The sequence below is a fragment of the Cyprinodon tularosa genome, unplaced genomic scaffold, assembly GCF_016077235.1.
Source record: "Cyprinodon tularosa strain WSP-4 unplaced genomic scaffold, ASM1607723v1 ctg204, whole genome shotgun sequence".
NCBI lineage: Eukaryota > Metazoa > Chordata > Actinopteri > Cyprinodontiformes > Cyprinodontidae > Cyprinodon > Cyprinodon tularosa.
The window spans coordinates 431972-456863 of NW_024038751.1; the positions used below are offsets into that span (position 1 = coordinate 431972).

A 24892-nucleotide genomic window follows, 5' to 3' on the forward strand; every position below is an offset into this window, starting at 1 on the left:
TCACCTCTCTGGTGCCATCATAGAACTAATAATAAATAAATTCCCTCTGCCTTGCCCTGTGTCTGATCATTGCTCCTAAATAAGAAGATTTATTTTAGTGTTTCAATTTTTACTGACATTTAGGCTAAATTTGTTAAAGAGGCTTGAAATAATCTCTATTAGGGTTGTTTTACTAACACACATCCACGGATTCAGCACCACTTACATGCACTTCTCAACTATAGCTGTATATAATCTGTAAATCCTTATTATTATATGTCATTATTTATCCGGTATTATAAACCCACTTATATATACATAATCCATATCCTAACTTTCCTGTTTAATCTGTATATAATTTTCATTTTTATTTATTTTATAGCGTCTTTCAATTACTCTCTGTTTATATACACCATTTAAAGTTAATACATACAGTCTCTGTGCACATGTAAATAAATATTTATATCCTGAATAGCCCTTCTAGATAAATGCAAACTACATTTCATTGCTTTTATACTGGTGGCAGTGTAATGACTATAAAGTTGAATTCTACTCTTATTATATAAGATTATATTTTAATTGATATGTATCATCAAACCTGTTGTGTGAGACTGTATTTTATAATTATGAGTGTATACAATTATATCTGTTGGCCTGTCATGATTTATTTAAGCCCTCATAGAAGCAGTCTGACCTCTGCCCTCATTGCTCTGCTGCCAGGTTTACAGTTTACAGTAATACATACCTGAGACCTCAGTCACCTGCGTCACTTTTATGATAACAGGGTTTATTGCTGCTGTAAACCATCACTCCTCTCTATGCCCTCGTGGTGAGTCCGCTGTCAGCTTTCAGGAAGCTGAAGGGATTTACAGAGAAATAGTTTCCCTCTCCAGCTCCAGGCAATAAAAAGGTCATAAAAAAGCGTTAACAAAAAGATTGGACAGGCAGCGCTATTCGTCCACTTCTCTCCACCATCAAAACTGCAGCAACGCTCCAACAACAGAACAGGTAAACTGCTCTAAATTTACATATAACACTTTTCTTTTCTGAACCACAGGTAAAACAGCTGCTCTTAGAAATATGTATATTGATTTTATGGTGGTTGATTTTACTTTTGCTTTGACAAACTAGCTAAAACCTTGGGTTACATTAACAATATATTGGTATTTAATGAATAAGGAGAATAATCTATTATTCTTTTTCTATTTTTAGAATACTCATCATGAATTTTACAGTCGGTTTAGATCTTTTTACATAACCTTCATGTGTTTCTTTTCCCACAGCCATGAATAAAGACGAAGGCACAGAGTTAAAAACTATCCTAAAGCGAAACAAACGTAAGTTTCTGCATTTTCTTTTGGACAAATATAAATATTACAAGCTTATGTGTGGTTTTTAATGTGGCAAATCAAATGTAATTTTTAAAATGTATTTAAAAGAAATTACAATTTTAAACAGCCTAGTTTCCAATGGTTCTACATTCTGCACTCCTTTTCTTCCATATGTTGTTCTATACACATTTGTAACATTGAGAAACCTGCCCTGTAGGGGTGCAGCTGATGCTGAATGATGAGGGCAGCAACACCACCCAAAGCAGCTCCATCGGGGCTGTTCGCTGGAAGGTGACTGATGAGAGCGCCCAGCCTCACAGCTCGGCCCCAACCGTTCATGCCAAGTCAGGCACCAACAGGAGCCCTCAGGTAAGCTCTTTGGCTTCGATTTTTGTTCCTGTTCCTGATGTAGAGACTATGTGTTTTTTAAATCTTTTTTTATTTGCTTCATGGTCCAGGTGTAGTTTTACACATTAGTGGTTAAGGCATGACAAAACTAAGCAGTTGTTTAGAGTCACAAGGGGAGTCAGTGAGCACAAGGCTAAAAGAAACTAAATTTATTAACTTCAAAAGAGAACTAAGAGAATTTGACTGTGTATCATGAAAAATGTATTTAAATTAAACAAGTCTCCGCAAATTAGCATCTTTCCGCTCTCAATTTTTTAATGCTGCAAACAGGAAATGAAGACAAATATGTATAAAATTATATATGCAAAAAGCAAATAACACATTTCTTTGCTGAGTTTTGCTTGATTACTTTTTCTTTTGTTTTTTATTATTGTTATATATATATATATATATATTCAGTTTACATCCTGTCTTTACATAATCTCTCAGTTATTCTAAGATGATTTGGATATATCTTCAAAACTTTATTCCCAGTGTTAACAGCAGATAAGTAATGTGACGTGCACAAGTTCTGAGTGACACACATTAGTCATTTAGATGGATTTTGTTCCTTTTATTTATAAAATATATTAAAGTTTGTATCTAGCTGTATCCATTCACTTGTGATATAATGGAAACATCAGTGTTTTATAATTAATTTTAGGAACAGCTTTTTGTTAGAATTTGTGCCGTCCTTCAAAAGATTAATTTAGCGAATCCTTCAGCTCATGCAGCTGCAGTTTTGGTTTTACAGTTACAATCACATAATGCCCTATTTACAGAGTTTTAACTGCTTTTTCTTCTCCCTCAGATTTATATATTTCTTTATTTATTTTATTTTATTTTATGCATTCATTAAAAAACAAAAAAACAAAAAAAAACATTGTAAAACCTGTGCAGGTGACAACTTTAATCAAGAATGAAAGAAAAGAAGCAGAAAGAAGTAAAACATTTATAATATCTGCCCCCATAGAGAATAACCAAGTGTGCTAATCATCAAATATTGGAATAATTTTTCAGACCTCACCTTATTATAAAGTTCTGGAAATGAACAGTCAATCGGCTCAGATAAAAAAAAAGTAGAGTAGCTTTCAATTTAAAATATATTGCATATAAGAAAATGTCAATTGCCAGAATAAATCTGGGAAAAATAACTATTATATAGTACTTTCTATTCCAGATAATTTGCATATGATCTCAGTTTATAGGTATAATAAATAAGGAAGAGACAGCAACACAATTACTGCATGAAAAAGGGTTTGATTTGTTTGGCAGCAGTTTTATTTTAAAGCATCTGCTTTGTACTCTGGGTGAGGGAAGCAATCAGCCAAATCACTCCTGATTCACACAAATGTTTGGTTCATTTGAACGACACATTCAGGACGCCATTTGTAATCAGAAACCAGAAAAACAAAACAAAGGCGCTTGATTATGTTTTCCTACAAAAAAATTCAATATGTCCACTGCACTGAAAAACATTGATATATTTTAAGTTTAAACCAAACTTTCACATTAAATAGTCAGTCTTTGTAAATGTTAATTTAATTTTTGAATCCATTTTAAGGACAGAAATGCTTTGGAAAAAGCTTTGATCGCTATAAATGGTTAGCACCGAGGCAATTAGCATACCCAGTGTTTTGTTTGATCTATGGTGTAAGACAACTGTCTGTAAAAACATATTAGTAGATGTCCGAAGGCATGTCAATAATGTGAATAAATTAAAGAGTTCTATATGTTCCTTGTTATTAATTTGTATTTACAATAAAAAACGTACAAAGAAGATCTTATAAAAAAAAAAACTTTTTTTACAAATTTAAATGCTCACTTAACGTTTTTTATTGACAGTTATCTTACCCCATAGATTATGCTCAAAGTAGGTTTGACAGAGTCCTGATCAGACGACTGACTGAAAATCTAAAAATTCAATATTAGTTTGACAGTGGTGTAGTGAGCTGGATTGAGCTTATTCTCGCTTTTGGCCCTAACCGACCCTGTTTATTGGTTTTGAAAGATCCCAGACGAGTATCTACAAATTAACCATGGACAAGAGAAGGAAATGATTGATGGAAAATCATAAAAGTGGATCTTAATATCCATGTTTCTCCCTTTCTTCCTTGTTGCATTGTTTTAAAACATGGCACATCTGTCTTGCAGCATCATGCGCGCCAGGGCAACCTGAAGGAGCTGCGCAGTCTGCAGGAGTGTGTTGAATTCATCCACCACTGGAAAGAGCAAGTGGACCAAGTGTGCAAGGTAGAACCCACATCTCTTCATGAAATAGAACATGTAAAGCAAATTACACTCTTTTTTTTATCCTGATTTAGAATTATACAAAAAAGACTCAGTCTATATGCTGAACATACTAACAAACTTTAAATCACGTGTATTTTCTGCTTTATCAGATTTATTTTATGAGCTAGAGTCCTTATCTCAGCTTCATAAGTCAGGGGTGGATATAGATAAACGGTGCCATGAAAACAAGCATTAATTGTGTATCATTAATAATATGATATAAAGGATGGGTGGCTGCATAAATATCTGTTTTATGTCCCCATATGCGTTTACAACCTGAATATTCGACCTTTAAGCCTGCAGCCAAGACTGCAGCCTGATAAACACGCAGGCCTAGACTTTACCTTCTTCGTTTATTACCTCTTAAAACCAATGTACAAATTTAAGGTTTAGATAATCTGATTCGTCAGGCGGTTGTAAATGGGTTTTCTGGCTCTAAGCATGTTTGAAACTTTGTTTGTTGTGCTTCAGCAGGGGGGCACAGATACTGGAGAGGGAACCAGTAAAGCAGAGACCAAGAGCTCAGACCGACGCACCGAGCGCAGCCTGGAGGAGAGCCGAAAGCTGATCCTAGAGTGGGCTGATGAGCTCCGCCATGTTGACAAGGTGAGCTTTCAGATAAGAAATATGCAGTAGTCAAACACATCAAATGCGTATGATTTCTAACTAATGTCTCATTTCTAGTTTCTAATGGAGACACCATGGAAATCTGATCATCAAAAGAAAGAGGAGCCCAAAGATGAGGGGCAAGTGAGGCTCATGGAGTGGGCAAAGGAGCTGCAGAGGGCCACCGAGGTGAGGGGTTACAGGCTAGGGTTTTTACATAAAACATATTTTTCTACTTCAAAACAGAAAAAAAAAAGTCAGATTTCTCATAAAAGAAACTGAGATGCAGATTTTGTTTGTTTTCCAGAGCTGCGGTGTGGAAAGTGAGGAGCTGGGTAAAGTGCTGCGCATGCTGGGCGTCAAGAAGAAGCGTCTGTTCAAGCTGCTGCCCCTGCTGGAGTTCATTACCTGGTCCCTGCTGAAGGATGACAGCTCGGTGAGGAACACCACAGCTGCTCTACCTTTAGATCAAATATTCATCTAAATGTTATAGAGCAATAAATCAAACACATGCAAACCATCTTACTGTATATGAAACCCCCCTCCCCTTGAGGTGAATCTGATGCCATATAGTTGTATAACAGTGAACCCTGCTCTCAATATTCATACGGCGAAGCCATAAATTGATTTTGCTGACCCTGATGCGCTGCTACGCTGATAACCAACAACGTCTCTGTCCCCGATAACATATGGAGAATATTAAGCTCTTTATCTATCACCACTTTCACCTAGAATCTCCAAGGAAATAATAAGTAAAGAGAAAACAGAGAAAAGCAAACAAAGCGGCAAAGGCGACCAGTAGGATGTGGTCAGATGGGGCCCCGATGAGGCTAACAACAAACTGAATTTTCAATTTTATATGTATAAATTTACCAATTATAGAGGGAGTTAAGTGCATGGTAGAGAGTGAGTAAGTATAATTCTAAGTATTTTAAAGATAAAACAAACTGACCAGGTATGTAAAAAAACAAACTGAAGCTCTTATGTCCTTTCTTGATTCATACTCATTAAAATATTCTGAACAGAACGATGTTAACCCCTGCAGCCAAAGAGCTTTTAAACTACTTTTTGTTCGAGGATATTGATGGAACCTTTAGTGAAAGGAAAAACAATAATTATTTTAAGAATTACAGTGGCTTGATCGAATGGTCAAAAAAAAAGTTACAGCAAAAACACTTTTTTCACCCTGATGATCATTTTTTACTTAATTTATTTGTTTAGGCAATGGTTTGCCAAATCTGGCTGCTGGCGAAGCAGAGGACCTGGAAAGCAGGAATACCCAGATACATCCCAAACACAGGTTTGTAGATATGTACTTTTTCAGGCCAGTTTGGAAAACTTTTTATTTATGTATTTATTTATTTATGAGCTGTTTATAATTATTTGTCCTCATCTCTGTTTTCAGTTTGGAGCTGGATCTGCAGCGCAGCTGGTAAGTATTGGGCATACTTGCCCTCATTAACCAGTATAAAGAAAATATACTTCAAATTGTGGTTCTAGAGCACTGATTCCTCTGTTCTCCCTAACAGCTGATGTGTTGCTCGACCCAATGACGACTCACCCATGGCTTCAGCTTTCAGACGACCAGCGGAGGGTCCAGGAGGGTCTAACAGAGTCCGACCCTCCCTACAGCTCCCAGCGCTTTGACAGCTGTCCCTGCGTTCTGGGCTCGGAGGGCTACAGCTATGGCCGCCACTACTGGGAGGTGGACATCGCCAATAAGGGCTACTGGCGTGTCGGCCTGACCACGGCCGACTCTAAGCGGAAGGGAAACTTCCCAATGACCCCCAAAAAGGGATACTGGGTATTGTGGAGAAGCACAAACCATTTTTATGCCTGCACCAAGCCGGAGACGGAGCTGCCCATCAGCCTTCTCCCGCGGCGCCTCGGTGTGTACCTAGACTACGAAGAAGGCCAGGTCTCCTTCTACAACGTTGAAACCAAATCCCACATCTTCACATTCACAGCAAACTTCAGGGATAAGGTGTACCCTCTATTCGCACCCATGGACGGCCGCACCCTCATCACAATCATCAATCCAAATGAAATATCAGAAAGCACGGAGAAGAGCACGGGCAAGGCTAGAAAGGTAGCATTTAACGATGGGAATACGCTGTAAAGAAAGCCTTACCAATCCCAGTCAAAAGCTTAGAAAATCTTTTAAAAGAGAGGGAGGATGTTTGAGCTGTGTGATCTAGTTTATTAACTCTCACAACAATATATAAAATCCAATAAACATCGGAAAACCTCTTGAAATATTATAGAAAAACCTAAAAAAAAATTAACCTTTTAAGATTTGCTTCAATTTCAGTTGCATGAAGCATGTAGGTTAGAAGAGGGTGTAATCAGGAGATTACTGGTTTATTCTCACTGGATTATGAGTTAATTAGACATTTGTTCAAAAATAAGTAAAGTTACAGTCTATATATATATCCAAAAAAAGAGAAATATTTCTCTTTACTTGAGGTGGCAAAAACAAGACCATCCTACCAAAGAAATATTGGTTAGAATATTAACCACACCCATTTAAAATTTCAGACCAATCGCTTACTAGACAGAAAGAAAATGTTGGGCCTTAAAAATGGACTAAATCCCAATCCAGATTTGAACTGATTCATGTGACTTGGCTCTTTCTCTAAGAGCATTTATCTGGTTTTCTATAGTATAGATAGGCCTTAGTCTGAGGAAGGAAGAAGTAGGAAGAGAGGCCAAGCCAGAATATAAGAAACAGAAGTGGAAGGATATGAAGAGATGGAGGAGGAGCCAGATGAGCAGCCAGGAGAAGAGGGCATATGGTTTGTGTATTAATGGTGCGCAAATCAAATCCCTTTTGACTGTTTAATTGTACCAGTCCCGATTAATGCTCTCTAGAGAAAGGAAGCGAAGGTGAACAAACCTTAAGTTCCCTGTTGTGGACTTTTAGACCCTGATAAAAGGAAAAAAAACATCTTAATATTTCTGTTTGTTTCATTTTAATCTGCGTTTCTCTGTTTCCCCATAAACAATCCCCAGAAGATGATCCAACTGCAAAGGAGATCTTTTTTTTAGAGGTGCTATGATTGTTTAAGTGTGATCTCAGTACTCTCAATGTGTCTGGTTAAACAATTTAAAGCATTGTTGGATGACAATATTTAGGATGATGATAAACCTTAAAGATGTTAGAACATAGATCTTCAGAGCAGCACAGCAGAAACAATGTGTAACTTTTAGATAAAAAGCATTTATTAGGATAAACATGTTCTGGTTCTTTTCATGTGCATGCACTTTAAACTACACTTTCCTAAAAGGAAAAAAAAAGCTTTCATAAATAAAATGTTGTGGCTGAAGAATATAAATCTTTCCAGCAAACATTAAACCATTAAGCTGCACCAATAAAGTATTACTGTAGGGCTGGTTTGATCTTTCCTGAACATTTACAACTATCGATCTCAGTTTATTAATATTCTATAGATGAAAAGATCGTGACGGATGCTCAGGACTCTTTCTTGCAGACCCAGGGTCCATGCTCATCACATTTAGAGGCAAACAGCGTCCTGCCTCCCCTCTGGTCTGCACAGTCCCTTTCATCACTGTCCCACTGCACAGTCACCCTTCAAAAGACACAAATATATGCAATCATGACAATGAAAAATCTAAATAAAGTAGCATTTACCATCAGCATGGTCGTATATCTTCATAGAGATTATGAATTGTAGTTATGTTAATTATGTTAAGATATTTATGACATAACTTTGGTGTAAAATAAACGTATCTAAAAAGCTCAGTCTGTATAACTATATCTATATATATTGTATGTTTGTTGTTATTTTATAATAAAAAAACATAAATATAAGACATTTTGTGTTTTGTGTCCTACTTTTAAACTTAAAGGCCCCATTTTTTTTTTTTGTTGTTGTTGAAATGTTGATTTTCATGGTTCCTTTCCTACCCATAAGGCTGATCTTAACATTGATGCTATAAAACTTAAAGGAACATGAGCTACAATTACCTTAAAGGTATAGTGGAGGATTTTCTTTTTCTGGGTGGATCATCAAAATAAGTGGTCCGAGTGATGCAAACAGTAACTTTTGAACAGAGCGTGCACGAGAAGAAGAGGGGTTTGTCCATGCTCTCACATGCATTTAATAGAGGTTCCCTCTTAGAAGCAGGTGCATGGTTGTGCATTTGCATTTTTTTTTTTTTAATGGAGAGGGCAGGTCTTTTCAAAAATTTGCAAAAATCCTCCACTATACCTTTAAGCCTGGTAATCATATTGTTGAACTGATCATTCCTTTCCGAGTGGTCATTATCATGATGTCTACTAAGCTAATCTAGATTTCTTAAAATGGACCACTTCACCTTCTAAAAACTAATAGATAAGTTATTGATCAGGGAGTCATTCCGAGCCATCTGATTGAAATGTCGTTTAGTTTAGTTTAGTTTTACTAGGATCCCCATTAGCTGCCAAATAAATGGCCACTAATCTTCCTTGGGTCCTCACATAAGGAAATTACATTACATTATGAACAAACCATAAAAAAAATTGCACAAGTTGCACATTAGGAAATAATAGGAACACTAAAAAGAGTAGAAATATACAACATAAATACACAGGTCAGTTCATCATATCATCTGCAGTAGTTCTGAAGACAGTATGTTTTTGAAGCTTGTTCTGTTCTGGACTCTTCGCGTGGTTATTGGCAGTTGGTTCCAGTGACAAATGGCTCTATAATACACCTCTAGATTTTAGATAGTTTGTTCTGGGTCGAGGGAGTTTAATGTATCCACCTAGTGCCCCCCTTGTTAAATAATCACGACATTTTTCAAGCAGGACTAAATGTTCAGCAAAAAATGAAATTTACATTCCATATAAAAAGGTGTCGTTGTGACCCTTCCGATCAAAAATTGGGGAAATCATTGAATGTCTCTGCCTGATATCCTATAATATGTAAAATAAAGCGATTGTGTTACACCTTCAACTTTTCTCTACCTGATTCTCTTCCTGAGAAGAGATCACTGCGAAATTACCCTTTAAATAACACTTACCAATGCATATATATCAAATATGATGGAAGGTTAAACAGAATTTAATCTCAGACCAGAGAAATGGCTCAGGTCACAAACATAGGCCTTACCAGCCTTGCTTCATCAGTGAAGTCCCTTGAATAAGAAGCTTTTTATACATCTGCAAACTCAAACCCTTACACATCATTACATCATACACATGTATTTTGTAAATGATGAGACATCCCTGGTTTCAGCCATACATTATCAAACTAACATACAGTGTTTTTAGATCAATGACAATCAGATGCAGATTACCAGAACTCTCTGTTAAGCATTATCATCTCAGTCTTTATGCTCTCGTTTCATTTCCATATCTGATGCTAATTATACAAACTGCCTGTGAAAAACATCAGCCTTAACACTCAGATTGTGGGTAATATCATTGTTTAACAAGCAAATAAATGAAAGACAAAGAAAGATCCTAACAAATGTGGGGTGCCCTCCTAACCTAGATGGGGTGCCGCCTCTTAGACCTAACGTGAAGCTAAATTATGTTTCTTCTCGTGAAAATTAGGCCACAAAGCATGTCCTTTGCTTTGTCAATGTTTTATTTACTCGAAAGTCACATTTGAACTTGAGAGGACATGTAGGATTTTGAGTCTGACATCTCAGTTTTTCCCGAATTACATCTGTTCCTGTGTTGTGCTCTCCATCTGGTTGTACTGTACACCACTATTAATTCAATTCAATTCAATTCAGTTTATTTATATAGCGCCAAATTCACAACACAAGTCATCTCAAGGCACTTTACAGTTCAACCAGATCATACAGTCAAATTGATACAAAGTTTTCTATCTAAGGAAAACCAGTTGATTGCATTGACTCAAATACAATCCATCACACTAAGCATGCTTGTAGCGACAGTGGAGAGGAAAAACTCCCTTTTAACAGGAAGAAACCTCCAGCAGAACCAGGCTTAGTGTGAGCGGCCATCTGCAGAGGCCGACTGGGGTTCAAGGAGACAGAAGCAGAGACACAAAAGCAACTGGAAAAGGCAGCCCCGTCCAGGAAACACACAGCCAGGCAGACGAGCTCCGAGCCAGCTCCCATGTCTGAGGATGAAGAGAGCACATCCAGCCAGTCACGGTCAGAGAAACAGGACCACACTGGAAAACAGGCCGATCTCCAGCATCTAGGCCTGATGATGAGCCTAAATATATATATATATATATATACATCCCAGCAGAAAGGAATGAATGTGGACAGCCATTAGCCTTCTGGAAATCGTTACTTACAGAAAAACAAAGGGGTGACACGCCTGTTAATTTTGGACTACAGCCATCTGAAAAAAAAAAACTAACAAAAAAAAATCTACAAAATAGAGGATGGTTAAAACTGTACTTATATTGAAACTTGTCAAGTCACGGCACTCCAAAGCGCTTTACAGCATTTCAATTAATTACACACTACATGGTAGCCACAGCTGCCCTGGGGCATGCTGACACAAGTGAGACTTGTGTACACACCCTGACCGATGCCCCTAGTCAATCATCAGTAGAAAGGACAGGACTGAGACAGCCTCCTATACCACTGTCACCCATTACTTATAACATGTGAAGGTGTATACATTTTCACGTGTCTCACACATGGTGCTGGGTTTATATATAATGTCATGCAAAGACATGTGAAATTCCTTCATAGCTCAATTGGGCAAAATAGTAAAGTTGGAAATTTTTTTATGCTAACTGAACCATGATAAGAAGCATACAGGCTTCATTTCTTACCTCGTTCCTTACTGCCAAAACTATTTGGACATCACTTTATGATGGCGATCTTCAACAGACTCTTTGGCTTAAAAGTTTTTACCAATTTGCTGTGTTCGGATCATACCTTGATGGGGAGTCTGGAGAACATGTGATTCAAATAAAGTAGATGTGTGTTGATCAAGATGGCTGCAAGAAAATGTTACCTAAAATTTTCCTTATCTACAGTCAGAGCAAAATGTAAAACATTGAAGAAATGTAGCTGTGACAGATAAGATAAGATAAGATAAGGAGGGAGGGAAGTCCAATTAATTTACAAAGTTCACTACAGCAAGGACTTTCATCTAACATTACTATTCAGGGATCATGAACAATAGTAAAAATTAAAAAAAGCCAAATTAAGCCATTTTCAGGGTGTTATGATGAAAAATCTCAGCCGTCAGTTTTCAGAATATAATTTTTGCTAGTGGGTAATCATTTTTTGCTGACTCTGTGCCTATCAGTTTCCCTCAGCTTTTCCCTTTAGTTAGGAGTCCAGTTTGTGTGTTTTTCCCTCTCCACCACCAGGTGGTGCCCTGTCCTCGTTGGGCCTCCCTGCACACCTGCAGCTCGTTGGATCATTACTGGAGGAGTATTTCAGCAGTGGGCTGTCACTACTTCGACGCAAGAGTGTTTGCCAGTTTTGGGTACTTTAGCCAAGCTGAGATCAGCTGAGTTTAACCTGAGCTTTGTTTCTCTGAGTCTTATCTAGTTTTTTTGTCTTTGCTCTTTGGCAGGAAGCCTTCCTGAGTAACTGGATACCTGGACCATCTCCCCCTGGAAGGATTAAGTGAGTACACACTGAGCAGGGGAAAATCTCCACATGATCCATTCAAGTCCTCATCGGAAATCCAAGTGACAGTCCGCTCATTTACTCCTCTGGGTCCAACGCTTGTCTATCTGTCCGCCCTGCAACGAGTTCCCTCTTCTCTGGATTAAACCCCACAAGCTGGATTCAAGGATTGACAAGAGCCCCCTCAAGCGTGAGTCCCTCTCCAGTAATATTCAAGCCTCAGTCACATTTCCTACGGTCCCTGAACTGATCACTGTGATCTCCCCTTCAGACTTTCCAGTTCTGGTTCACCAGTCCACTGAGTTCCAGATCCCACTTCTGATATTCATCTACATTTAATAAATCTGTTCAACTTTTTCCCTTGGTGTCCGAGTGGTTCTCTGCCTGTGGTTCAGATCGCTTAAACCACTCATGACAACTTTGTGTCCAGAGACAGCCATAATGTATTCTAATTTTATTACATCAATCTCGAGAACGCTGTCTTTATGTATGAAACCTGAAAAAAAGAAACTAATGTACTGGAAAGCACATGCCGTTATCTGAGGTAGAAATTGTGTCATGCTGTAGGCCTGTTTCTGTTTCACATGCTCTGGAAACTTTTTTTAGTTAGCATTGGCGGTAACAGGGAAATAATGAGCGAGGAACATGACTATGATTAATTCAAAAAAGTTTTGTTCCAACCTCTTAGAATATATTTGGATTATACATTTTAGGCTCAAAAAATTAAGCTGTACAGCGCAGAAATGGAAACAGATTTGGCACAACCAGTTTTGTCAAAAATGTTTCCTCTACTAAAAAAATACTTTTTTTAAATTTTATTCTTTTATGTTTCTCTATAAATGCTGAAGTAATCTTTAAGCGTCCCTTTAGCAGGGGCCTGCAGCAAGAAGATCTGGGTTCTATTCCCGGCCCGGCTCTTTCTGCATGGAGTTTGCATGTTCTCTCTGAGCATGCAAGGGTTCGCTCCAGGTACCCCGGCTTCCTACCACAGTCCAAAAACATGAGTGTGTGCATTAATAGTTGTTTGCCCTGTTTGTCTCTGTGTTGCCCTGCGATGACCCGCATGGAATAAGCGTGACAGAAAACGGATGGATGGATAAATCCCTGGCAATAGAGCATTTGTGCGATTTTGCCTTCTGGTTTCCTCATGATAACAGATCTGTAACAAAGAGTCTAAATTATACACAAACTCTATGGGTGTTTTCACACAGAACACATTTCAGGCGTTAAAGATGAACGGCGAAATTTAGACGTTGTATCAAACACTGGTTAGGATGCTTCGATGTTCTCTGGATGTTTATCTGCTAGGGAGCAGCTTGGTGTGGCTTACTTTGATGTGTCGCTGAAATAGTTTTAACACATTTTTAAGTGAGAAAGTACACTTCAAAATATCTTCTGTGCAGCCAGTTCATCACGATTATGATCTTACTAAAATATCAGATTCTTGTTTGGAGTGCCAGACCTCCAGGAAAGTGGCGCTGGGAATTCCCACTGAAAGTCTGTGGGGGATTTCCCGCTGCCATTCGTAGTGGCTGGAAGTGAACATAAAGAATTTTTATGGCTGTGGTCAAAACTGCAAGTAATAGAATATGCAATTGAATATTTTTTGTCGGCAGGCATTTATAGTGAATTTGGGAATTCATAAACTGTGTCACCATAGTTTATAAAAAAAATGTTTTTTACGAAGTATTAATGATCAGAGCTCATTTACTTTTCTTTGTACATAATATTTCATTCTATTTCATTCTCCCAGCTTTTCTTTTAAACCTTTGGAGTTTAACTCTTTTATATTAAAGCTATATGCACTGCAAAAACAATCTAAAAAAACTTAATGTAATTAAGTGTATTTACCCTTAATTTGAGCAGGTAAATGAGATGGTTTGCCAACGGAATGAGCAATTTTACACTTAAGATATTTAGATAATATGCACTTGAAATAAGACAATGCAATTGTGTTTGTTTAATTTTAAGTTGTCTTGTTCCATTGGCAAAATGCCTCCCTTACCTCCTCAATCCAAGAACAAATGCACTTATTTTAAGAAAAAATGACTTATCTAGATTTGGATTTTTTCCAGTGTGGGATGGCCTCTGGACGACACCCCATAGTCTTTGCATGTAAATCATATGAGTAATAAAGTAACAGTATTCCTTAACAGATCTGCAGCCCTGCAAGGACAGATCGAATATGAACATCAAGAACATAATTGTAAGAATCAGCTGAACAAGTATTTTTCTATTGGGTTTTCAATGCAGCATCTCTATTTGCAGTTATTAAAAGACTTGTTAAGGAAATGAAACCATTGTATCACGTGCCTTCTATGCATACTCCACAATTATTGATTTTTAGTTTGTCATGAATTTCATTTCTCTTTTTAGTTAAAAAAAACCCTTCCTGCCTGTCTTGCTGCATTTATTTATATAAAAATACTTCCCCATGATGTGTTTTATAATAGTCTCAAATACCAAAAAAAAAAATTTTCTATTAATAGAATACTTGAAAGTTTAAGAGTGGAGGACCTGAGTGGAATTTAGAGTGATGTTGTGCTGCTGCTAAAATATATTTAAATGAATATGAATCAGATAACAATTTGATTTAAGAAGAGCCTCAGACTTACAGCGGACTGTGCTGATCCTTTCCACCGTTCAACCACAGCCAGAGTCCCTCCTTTGTGCTGTCTGTTAGTCCGACCCACAGGAAAGGAAATTTTGTGCACTCGCTCATTATTTCTTGGAGAAAATCCTGTATTTTAGGCAAAAGTTTAATGTCAGGCAAAAAAAGAAAACATTGCTGACAATCCTGTGCAAAGTCTCAGTTAAAGGCAAGAAATGTTAAAAGGGAAGGAAATATTTGGAGAATGACCAGCAGACAGTTCTTACATTCTTTTTTAAGTGAATATCTGTTACCCTGGTTTCTATATAAACTCGGCTGATTTTCTTTATAATATATGAGGCATCTTCAAATGCTTCAGTTACCATCTCTGCAGAGTCTTCGATTACAACCAGACTGCTGTTGTGTTGCTGGCAGAACTGATTGCTCTCGTTCCACTGCCGGTCATCTTGGAGGCCGACAGAGAAAAAGTAGCAGTGATTTCTCCACCACAGCCAGCTTTCAGGACACAAACCACACCTGGAGTCTGAAGACAGCAAAGACACAGACAGAACCGCAGATGTGACCACAGAGTAGAGTCACCAAATGCAGAGTAATGTTGATATTTGATGTACCGTAATTTCTCTAATATTGGCCCGGGCCTTTATTTCACTCAAGTGCATCGCGGTCCAGGCCTTTATTGGATAGAGGCCAGAATTAGAGACAGGCCTCTATTGCTATTTGAGCAAAACAGACTACCAGTGGAATGAATAAAAATGAGATTTTGTGTCTATTTGAACCTATAAAACACTAGGTTCATTTATTGAAAAAGCACAGTTACCATGTCTCGCTTGGTTTGAAGTAAAAAAAAAAAAAAATCCTCCAATTCTGTTTAATTCTCCTCCTCAGTTTTTCTCCTCCTCTTCATCTCTCCCTTTAATCTCCTCATCACTCGCGCTCCTCCTGTTCTGCTGCGTGTCTGTTCTCTTCCTCGCGCAGACGGGCAGCAGTCAGGGCCTGTCGTCCAGCTGCGCAGGGCTGTGGTACTTGTATGTTACTACCAAAAGTATAATGTTGAGGTATGCCCAGAAAAAACGTTTATAGCCCCGGCCTGTATGAGAGACCAGCCATTATTTACCTCCTCTGACAGCGAGACCGGCCAATGTTAGAGTCCCGGCCGCTATTGGAATACAGGCCAATATTAGAGAATTTACGGTATTTACTTTTGTGTATCATGTTTTTCTCAAATTTGAACAAGACAACGATTGTAAACTCACCTTGCGTGGCAGAGTGCAGCATCTTTTTCAGGTCACGGCTCCTTCTTTGACACTGCTGCAGGTTTTCCAACAGCTTATTTAGAAATATTTGATTCTCTTCTGGTGTTTTCCACCTGGCTGGGATATGAATGTGAATACTTTACAAAACCTAAACTCTTTTTATGTTCTCCTTTACAGAAGCAGTAACAGATGGAGTTCTTCAACGCATGCATTGATAACCTTTTTTAATTGTATTATCTGCACAATCTTGTATTTTCCAATTATTTAAAATAAATTATTGAATTTTGGCAATGCATATTACTAATTTACTAAGTTATTTGATGGAATGGCAGATTTTTTTTTATAATAATTATTATTTTCCTCTACAAATTCAGTTCAGCTTCATTTAGTATTTATATAGCACTAAATCACCAAATATAATATTGGTTCAACTATAACTATCTATAAGCTAAATCTTTATAGGAGCACTTAGAGTTTACCACAGATTTTTTTATTATTATTTTTAAACTTTTATTTTTGTTTTTTGTTGCGCCTGTAGTTTCAGATGTAAAAATATCAACTTGCTAATCTGCATTTTGCACAATGCTGCTTTCGGTAAGGGTGTGGGCACTTAACACTAAAAGCTACCCTTCACTGGCTTGCAAAGCTTTTTAGCACCAATCTTAATGATTCTATGCTGTTGTTTTTGAAAGAAGGAGGAACTGTGTTGTTTTGCATGAGCCTACAAGCAGAACACTGAAGTAAACAAACCAGATGGTTTACTACAGAATTAAAGAAAAAGTATTAACATCTAGCTCTTTAGCTGACTGTCTGGAGCAAAAGAGGGAGGGAGGTGTCACATCAATAAGATGGAGAAAAAGTGTAGGTCAGTCTCTTTTTAAGAAACAAGCAAAGGAGCTTTCTGTTGCCTGTAAGAGCTACTGTGATGGGGGTGAGGAGTGAGAAGTATTCACACACCCTAAGCTGTAATAAACAACCAGGACTACATGTTAATTCTTTCTGTTTCATATGAAGAAGGCCAAGATAATTTATCAAAAGTACATTATTACCAATGCCTGTTGTTGTCTAAATAAAGAAGCCATCCAAATGTTATCTACTGATGAAGGAAAGGGATTCTGAGCTGAACAGTGGGTAGCACTGTGCCTTGCAGCAAGAAGGTTCTAGGTTTGATTCCCTGCCCGGGGGTCTTTCTGTGTAGAGTTTGCATGTTCTCCCGGAGCATGCGTAGGTTCTCTCCGGGTACTCCGACTTCCTCCCACAGTCCAAAAACATGACAGTTAGGTTAATTGGCTTCTCTAAATTCTCTTTAGGTGTGTGTGCGTGTGTGAATGGTTGTTTGTCTCTGTGTTGCCCTGCGATGGACTGGCGACCTGTCCAGGGTGTACCCCGCCTCTCACCCGTAGACAGCTGGGAATAGGCACCAGCACCCCTCATGACTCCAGCAGGGATAAGCGTGAGGGAAAATTGATTGATGAAGGTGAAGGGATTCTATTTCAGAATATACTAAGAAAGTAATCAAAGGTACCAAGGTTGGTTTGAGATGTAGCCAATAGTTCGATTTTTACAACAACAACACTTACATTGAATTTAAGAACATTTTAAAGGAATAAGTAATAATCACACATAGTCTTTAAAGTTATAACGACACATAAAACCCATAGCATGTCACTTCCCTCTCTGGTGACAAAGGAAAATTATTGTGGTTAATTTCACAGTAAATGTCTTACTTATTGAATTATTGCTCCTTTAACTAACACAACACTTAAATATTTATAATTTATAATTCTACTTACCAAATAGGATAAAGGATAAGGTGACTGTGGTCACCAGTAATATTGCTGCTATGGCAACGACCCCTCCAAAAATCAGCTGCAATTTTTTGCAGGATCTTGCATCTGTAAGCACAAAAATAAATAAATAAATTTATATATATATATATATATATATATATATATATATATATATATATATATATATATATATATATATATATATATATATATATATATATATATATATATATATATATATGACATGTAGGGACAATCCTCTTACTGTAGAACATATCTCATGAAAGCAACCAGATCCAGTAAAGTAGAGGATGTGTTTTCAAAATGTTTATTTCGAGCCAGTGTTAATTTCGTCACCTTTTTTTAAAATTTAGTCTTAATGTTAGTCACAATGACAAAAATCAATTTTAGTCTTAGTCATATTTAGTCATTGCCTTCCCCTTTTAGTTTTAGTCTTAGTCTAAATGACGAAAATCAATTTTAGTCTTAGTCATATTTAGTCATTGCCTTCCCCTTTTAGTTTTAGTCTTAGTCTAAATGACAAAAAAATCAATTTTAGTCTTAGTCAAATTTTTGTCATTTTTGTCAACACTGTAAATAATAGAACTTCTCCACATACTGTTTTTTTAAACATATATATCACACTGTACAGAATAAAAATTCTTCACACACAGCTTCTCTTTTTCTCTGTACAACAACACGTAATCTTCTATGAAGCTCAAGAAACACTTATATTACCAATTACAAATTAATCATAAACACTTAAATTTCTTAAAGTCGATTCGTCAATGGATCGTAAATTTAATCTGGTCTCAGTCTCGTTGACGAAAATCATTTTTTATTTTCGTCATATTTTTATTTTCTGGAAACAATATTTGTGCATTATCGACTCGTCATCGTCACGGGAAAAAGGGGCATTGGCGAAACATTTTCGTCATTGTCCTAGTTGACGAAATTAACACTGCTTTGAGCAGTGTTTTTTTTTTTTAATCCTCTGGATTCCCAGCGCAATGTCCTAACCACTCGGCTGCCACTCCCCACTAAGCAACTTAGGCACAGCTAAGCTAAGCTACATGGGATAACTCTACATTAGAGATCTACCAGCAGACTGATGCAGTGTGGATCAGATAAAAGTCAGGAATAGATGCCAAACCAATTTTATTTAAAGCTACAGTGTGTAATTTTCAGCGACATCTAACGTCCAGACTGCAGACCGCAGCAACATGAACATCTCCCCCCCACCGCTTCTCCCCCCCAACAGTACGGCGAGCGTTACGGGACGAAATGTCTTCCACAACGTCCGCATCACCTACCTTCTCAAGTGATGAGGTTTGTTTACATAGATAATTTTACAGATAGTATTTCATTAGTCTGTGTAGGGTATAGATTTCATGTAGACTTAAGATAATAAATATACCCGTTATTTTTTCTACATCGTTGTGACGTTTTGGTGAGCTGCTTTGCATGGTGATATAAACAGACGAAGTAATTGTAGTCTTTAGTTTAACAGCGAGATTGTGTTCGCTGGAAGAATATATATTCCCCGTTTACAGAGTCCAAGTCTTGTTTGTGGCACGGGGGTTACAAGGCGAGGAAGAGGGAGAGGAAGAGGGCGAGGAAGAGGGCAGAGAGGCCGGGGTGAGCGTGCAGCCAGGGCCAGGCGAGGGAGAGGTGCCAGCGGGGTGACTAGAGCAGAGGAGGAAAGGCTTGAAGATCTCCAAAGGAGCAGGAGAGAAGTAACCGAGGTATATATCCAGAAAATTATTTTACAGAAAATTACTGAATCATTACCTGTGAAACGTCAGGGACGTTGCTGAATAAGTATACTGGAGAGTAACAGCATCATCACGCAGCATGTTATTGTAATGGGCGATCTCGCATCGCTAGTTTGTTGGCTCTGCGCTGCCGTAGCGCAAAGATGTCTGCCTCCATGGCTGCGAGACCCGCTCCTATGTAATTATAAATAACGAATTCTAAGGCAACGCAAATATTAAGGTTAAAAGGCTGAGCTCGTAGATGATGATAAATAACATAGTTATGTATATTACATTTCTGACTGTATATTCCTGTAATTATTACATACTGTAGCTTTAATCTGTTGACGAAACTAATTTTCTGCATCTAAATTGTCCCCTTCCCTAGTGGAAAAAGAATACGAGCTCTCAATACCAATTAAGTGTAAACCAGGAGCTCTGGAGCTGGCCTAACAAGAGGTAGGCTCTACTTACTCCAGACTTAGAAGAGTCTGCAGCCATAGTAGGAACTGATTGGCTGTGGCCAATTGTTTACCGCTGGAGTATAAAGAGTTGGTGGTCTTACTGAGAAAGTTCAACAAACATAAAGGCCACGATCTAAAGAAATGTAACCAAGAGGAAAAGCCTGCTTGAGCTAAAGCAGAACAGTGATTTGAGTTTAGAATTGAAACAGAAATGGTTTGGCATTGTTGTCCACAAGTGCACTACTCTGGGTCAGGTACCAGGGGTAAATTCCCTACAGACACACTGGAACGAAGGCCACAGTAGGGGCAACTTTGGGTAGAAGCTGCAAACCAGGAAACCTTCAGTTAAAATCTGCAAAATGGCTAAGAAGTAGCAATGGATGATGTTCCAGGCTGCTGCAAGTGAATGATTGTACACACTTGTTGCTGCAAGGTCTTGTCCTGGGTGTAAATCAGTAAACATCACTTGCTGAGGGACTCTGGAAGAAGCTGCAAGGCATCACCAGGCAAAGTAGAGCAATTTTAGGCAGCTATAGAAGCAAAAATGTAGGTGTCCTGCTACACAATCTCAGGTAAAACTGTGTAGCAGGGCTTTTGGTTTAGGCTTTTTGATAAAGCTAATATTTAGAGTGGCTCAGGTTATCCTGAGCTATCTATATGGTGCTATAGACTTAGGACCGGATTTATCAAGATCCAATTTTGCGTGCAGTAATTTGCGCTCGCAAACTGGAATTTTGCGCGAGGGGCTGAACCATGGTTTGCGGGTGATTTAACAAGAGTGATTGCGTAACTGGTGGCAGGTGCAAAACTGTGGGAGACGCCCTATTTAAATGATGGTTTTGCGCGTTTTGTGGTTTGCGGCAAAGTAGTTTGTAGTTTGTACAAACTAGTGCATTAAGAAATTTAAATCTTACAGTGACACCCCACCCCCTCCAAAAAAAAAAAAAAAAAAAAAAATATATATATATATATATATATATATATATATATATATATATATATATATATATATATATATATACACTATATTGCCAAAAGTATTTGCTCACCTGCCTTGACTCACATATGAGCTTAAGTGACATCCCGTTCCTAATCCATAGGGTTCAATATGACGTCGGTCCACCCTTTGCAGCTAGAACAGCTTCAACTCTTCTGGGAAGGCTGTCCACAAGGTTTAGGAGTGTGTTTATGGGAATTTTTGACCATTCTTCCAGAAGCGCATTTGTGAGGTCGCACACTGATGTTGGACGAGAAGGCCTGGCTCTCAGTCTCCGCTCTAATTCATCCCAAAGGTGTTCTATCGGGTTGAGGTCAGGACTCTGTGCAGGCCAGTCAAGTTCATCCACACCAGACTCTGTCATCCATGTCTTTATGGACCTTGCTTTGTGCACTGGTGCACAGTCATGTTGGAAGAGGAAGGGGCCAGCTCCAAACTGTTCCCACAAAGTTGGGAGCATGGAATTGTCCAAAATGTCTTGGTATGCTGAAGCATTCAGAGTTCCTTTCACTGGAACTAAGGGGCCAAGCCCAGCTCCTGAAAAACAACCTCACACCATAATCCCCCCTCCACCAAACTTTACACTTGGCACAATGCAGTCAGACAAGTACCGTTCTCCTGGCAACCGCCAAACCCAGACCCGTCCATCAGATTGCCAGATGGAGAAGCGCGATTCGTCACTCCAGAGAACGCGTCTCCACTGCTCTAGAGTCCAGTGGCGGCGTGCTTTACACCACCGCATCCGACGCTTTGCATTGCACTTGGTGATGTATGGCTTGGATGCAGCTGCTCGACCATGGAAACCCATTCCATGAAGCTCTCTGCGCACTGTTCTTGAGCTAATCTGAAGGCCACATGAAGTTTGGAGGTCTGTAGTGATTGACTCTGCAGAAAGTTGGCGACCTCTTCGCACTATGCGCGTCAGCATCCGCTGACCCCGCTCCGTCAGTTTACGTGGCCTACCTCTTCATGGCTGAGTTGCTGTCGTTCCCAAACACTTCCATTTTCTTATAATACAGCTGACAGTTGACTGTGGAATATTTAGGAGCGAGGAAATTTCACGACTGGATTTGTTGCACAGGTGGCATCCTATCACAGTTCCACGCTGGAATTCACTGAGCTCCTGAGAGCGACCCATTCTTTCACAAATGTTTGTAAAAACAGTCTGCATGCCTAGGTGCTTGAATTTATACACCTGTGGCCATGGAAGTGATTGGAACACCTGATTCCAATAATTTGGATGGGTGAGCAAATACTTTTGGCAATATAGTGTATATATATATATATACGGTAACTTTGGCAACCTTTATTCCCTAAGGTGGTATGTGGCTGAATTTCTACTTCACTGCAGTAAAAAAAACTGGTGTTTTGTATTGGCCTGTAAAAAAATGCACATACCAAATGGCTCACAAGAAGTGACTGTGGATGAGATTATTCCGCGTATGCATCCCCGCAGCATTGGCATATTGCTCCACAGGCGCAGGGGGGAGGTCGGGGTTCTCCGGTAGGGCGTCAGGGCGACATGGCATTTAGAACATCGGACAGCACTTCTGAAAAACTAGATTGGGAGATCCCAGCTCTCGCTGCAACCGTACGCTGGAATGACCCAGGTGCAAAAAAGTGCAATGTTGCAAGGAGTTTAGTGATATCTGGTATTGCATGGGTCCTCCTTGTGGCTGGCTCCAAATCCATTCGGAGTTCCCCCAACAGCTCCAAAATGGCAATGCTGGATAAACGATATGTTTTGATGATCGTTTCCTCGTTCGAATATTTTTCCTCGTTCCAAAAATATTCACACAGAGTGAAAAAATGCGTTCTCTGCGTCTCCTTGCTTCAATTCGATGTCTCCTTCTTGCGACAATAACCGCTGCCATGTGTGCGCAATTACGCATACAGACCATTTGCACCTTCTTTTGAAACATGTTAAATATAGAGTCAGATACCGTTAGCAAAATTGCTTTCAGGTTTGATAAATCACTTTGCGAGTGCTAAATTAATATATTTACATGTTCTCCTCCCACAAGACGCACTTTTGCGTGTAAACGCCCCATATTGCATATTCATTGCAGAAAAAGTACTAAATGGATAAGAGGCGCTATTTAGCACGTTTTAAAGACCAAATCCTTTTAGCACGCTGTTGATAGATCAGTTTGTACATTTTTTAGCGTGCGCAGTGAAATAGCTCACGTTTTTATACACGCAAACCTTTGATAGATCCGGCCCTTAGACTGCTGGAGGACATAGGAGACACTTTTCAAAATTCTGCTTCGGTGTATCTCTATTCCCGAAGTCTGGAGTATCTCTTAGGTCAATCTCTAACAAGATGCCCTCGGATCATAGAAGCTTCATCTGGTCCGTTCCTGTTTGGCTGTGACACCATCCTGGAGAAAAATATCAGCTGTGCTGCTGCCATTAAAAACTTTTGTATAGATGTTGTAGCTTGGTCTGTTTTTCAGAGTAGTCCTGTTTCTCTGACTGGGACTAACTTGATCTGCTCTCTCTCATCCTCTAACATGGGAGCTGGCTCTGAGCTCGTCTGCCTGGCTGTGTGTTTCCTATCGTCTTTCATATCTCTGCTTCTTTTTTCTTTGTCTGCTTCTGTCTCCTTGAACCCCAGTCGACCTCAGCAGATGGCTACTCACACTGAGTGGTTCTGCTGGAGGTTTCTTCCTGTTAAAAGCAATTTTTCCTCTCCACTGTCAGTACATGCATGCCTGATGTGAGAGATTGCTGTCGAGTCAATGAGTCGATGCAATCACCTGGTTTACATTAGATAGAAAACTTTGAACCAATCTTACTGTATGTTCTAGTTGTATTCTCTCTGCAAAAGTGCCTTGAGACGACGTGTTGTGAATTGGTGCTATATAAATAAACTGAATTGAATAAAATCCTGGTAATGATGGGATCATGTGGGAGTTTTAGCATTGGGTCTAAGTCAGAAAATGGGACCAAATTAGCTGCGCAGGGGATCTGCACTCTCCAAGTGCTTTTCAAGATGTTTTTCTTTTTAGTACTGTCAAAACAACACTGCAGTATTTCCTGCTATCAAACCACAATTTCTTTGCACCACCAGTTTTATCTTTATCTTTTTTTTTTTTTTTGATGTTCAAAACAACAACACACATACTTGCCACAGGATACAGCAAAATGTTCCACATGTGCACTTACTGTGCCCCATGCTAGTCTTCTTAGAAGTATTTTTAGAAGACAGAAAAAAAATGCAGTTTCCGGCCCCTGTGGTGATGATAATATTCTGTCTATGTAAAGACAGTCCGCAGCTCCTTCTTAAACCAGTTAGTAGAGATTAGATGTATTTTAGAGGTTGTCTTCATTTTAGTTGGTGGGTTTAATTAGGCTAAAAGGGAAAGATAACCTGTTGGTGTCCAAAAAGACATCAATACTTGGACTTTAAAGCCAGAGGTAAGTATACACTGACAAAGCCGCAGCTTTTAGTTGGCAAAAGAATAAAAGGAGTCTTTGTCCGTAAACATACAGCACCTGATGTACCCAAACAAACACAAATATAGATCTAGAAGTTGCTGAGATGAATTCATCACATACAATGAAAAGTATTTTGGATGGTTTAAATCAGGATTACTAATTTGACCTCTTGTTGTTCAGTTAGTAAAGGTATGGGATACCTATGGATGCATGTTGTGGCCGATTGCATTGTTATGATTAAGCATTAAGAAGTAATTTGTTTTCTCCTGAAAATTCCATCTTTCTCCAACAGAGGAAATTATAAAGCTTACCTTCACATGGTGCAGTTTTTGGTGATACCTCTGTGCTGCCTTCTGAAGCCATCTGTTTCTTCAGTGTGACTCTGCATGTGTTTAGACTTTTCCAG

At 38.7% G+C, this 24892-nt stretch overlaps 2 protein-coding genes across 3 annotated transcripts; one reads left to right on the forward strand and one right to left on the reverse strand.

Moving 5' to 3' along the window:
* Positions 1 to 546: 546 nt before the first annotated feature.
* si:dkey-219e21.2 (nuclear factor 7, brain) lies at positions 547 to 7023 on the forward strand. Of its 2 annotated transcripts, none has more exons than XM_038284940.1 (10): positions 547 to 987; positions 1263 to 1316; positions 1528 to 1679; positions 3852 to 3950; positions 4464 to 4595; positions 4674 to 4784; positions 4903 to 5031; positions 5817 to 5895; positions 6001 to 6027; positions 6125 to 7023. In XM_038284940.1, the coding sequence occupies exons 2-10, from the start codon at positions 1265 to 1267 to the stop codon at positions 6712 to 6714; spliced, it is 1371 nt and encodes a 456-aa protein (XP_038140868.1). In that variant the 5' UTR covers positions 547 to 987; positions 1263 to 1264; the 3' UTR covers positions 6715 to 7023. The 2 variants fall into 2 exon arrangements, with proteins under 2 accessions (XP_038140868.1, XP_038140867.1); XM_038284939.1 differs by having other exon boundaries at positions 549 to 987; positions 4461 to 4595.
* A 347-nt stretch (positions 7024 to 7370) lies between these two features.
* LOC119783426 (C-type lectin domain family 12 member B-like) lies at positions 7371 to 24892 on the reverse strand. Its single transcript, XM_038284944.1, has 6 exons — positions 24798 to 24892; positions 17834 to 17935; positions 16041 to 16157; positions 15150 to 15310; positions 14792 to 14916; positions 7371 to 8185 (listed from the first exon to the last, which is right to left on the reverse strand). Exons 1-6 carry the CDS (start codon positions 24847 to 24849, stop codon positions 8068 to 8070), a joined length of 675 nt encoding a protein of 224 aa, XP_038140872.1. The 5' UTR covers positions 24850 to 24892; the 3' UTR covers positions 7371 to 8067.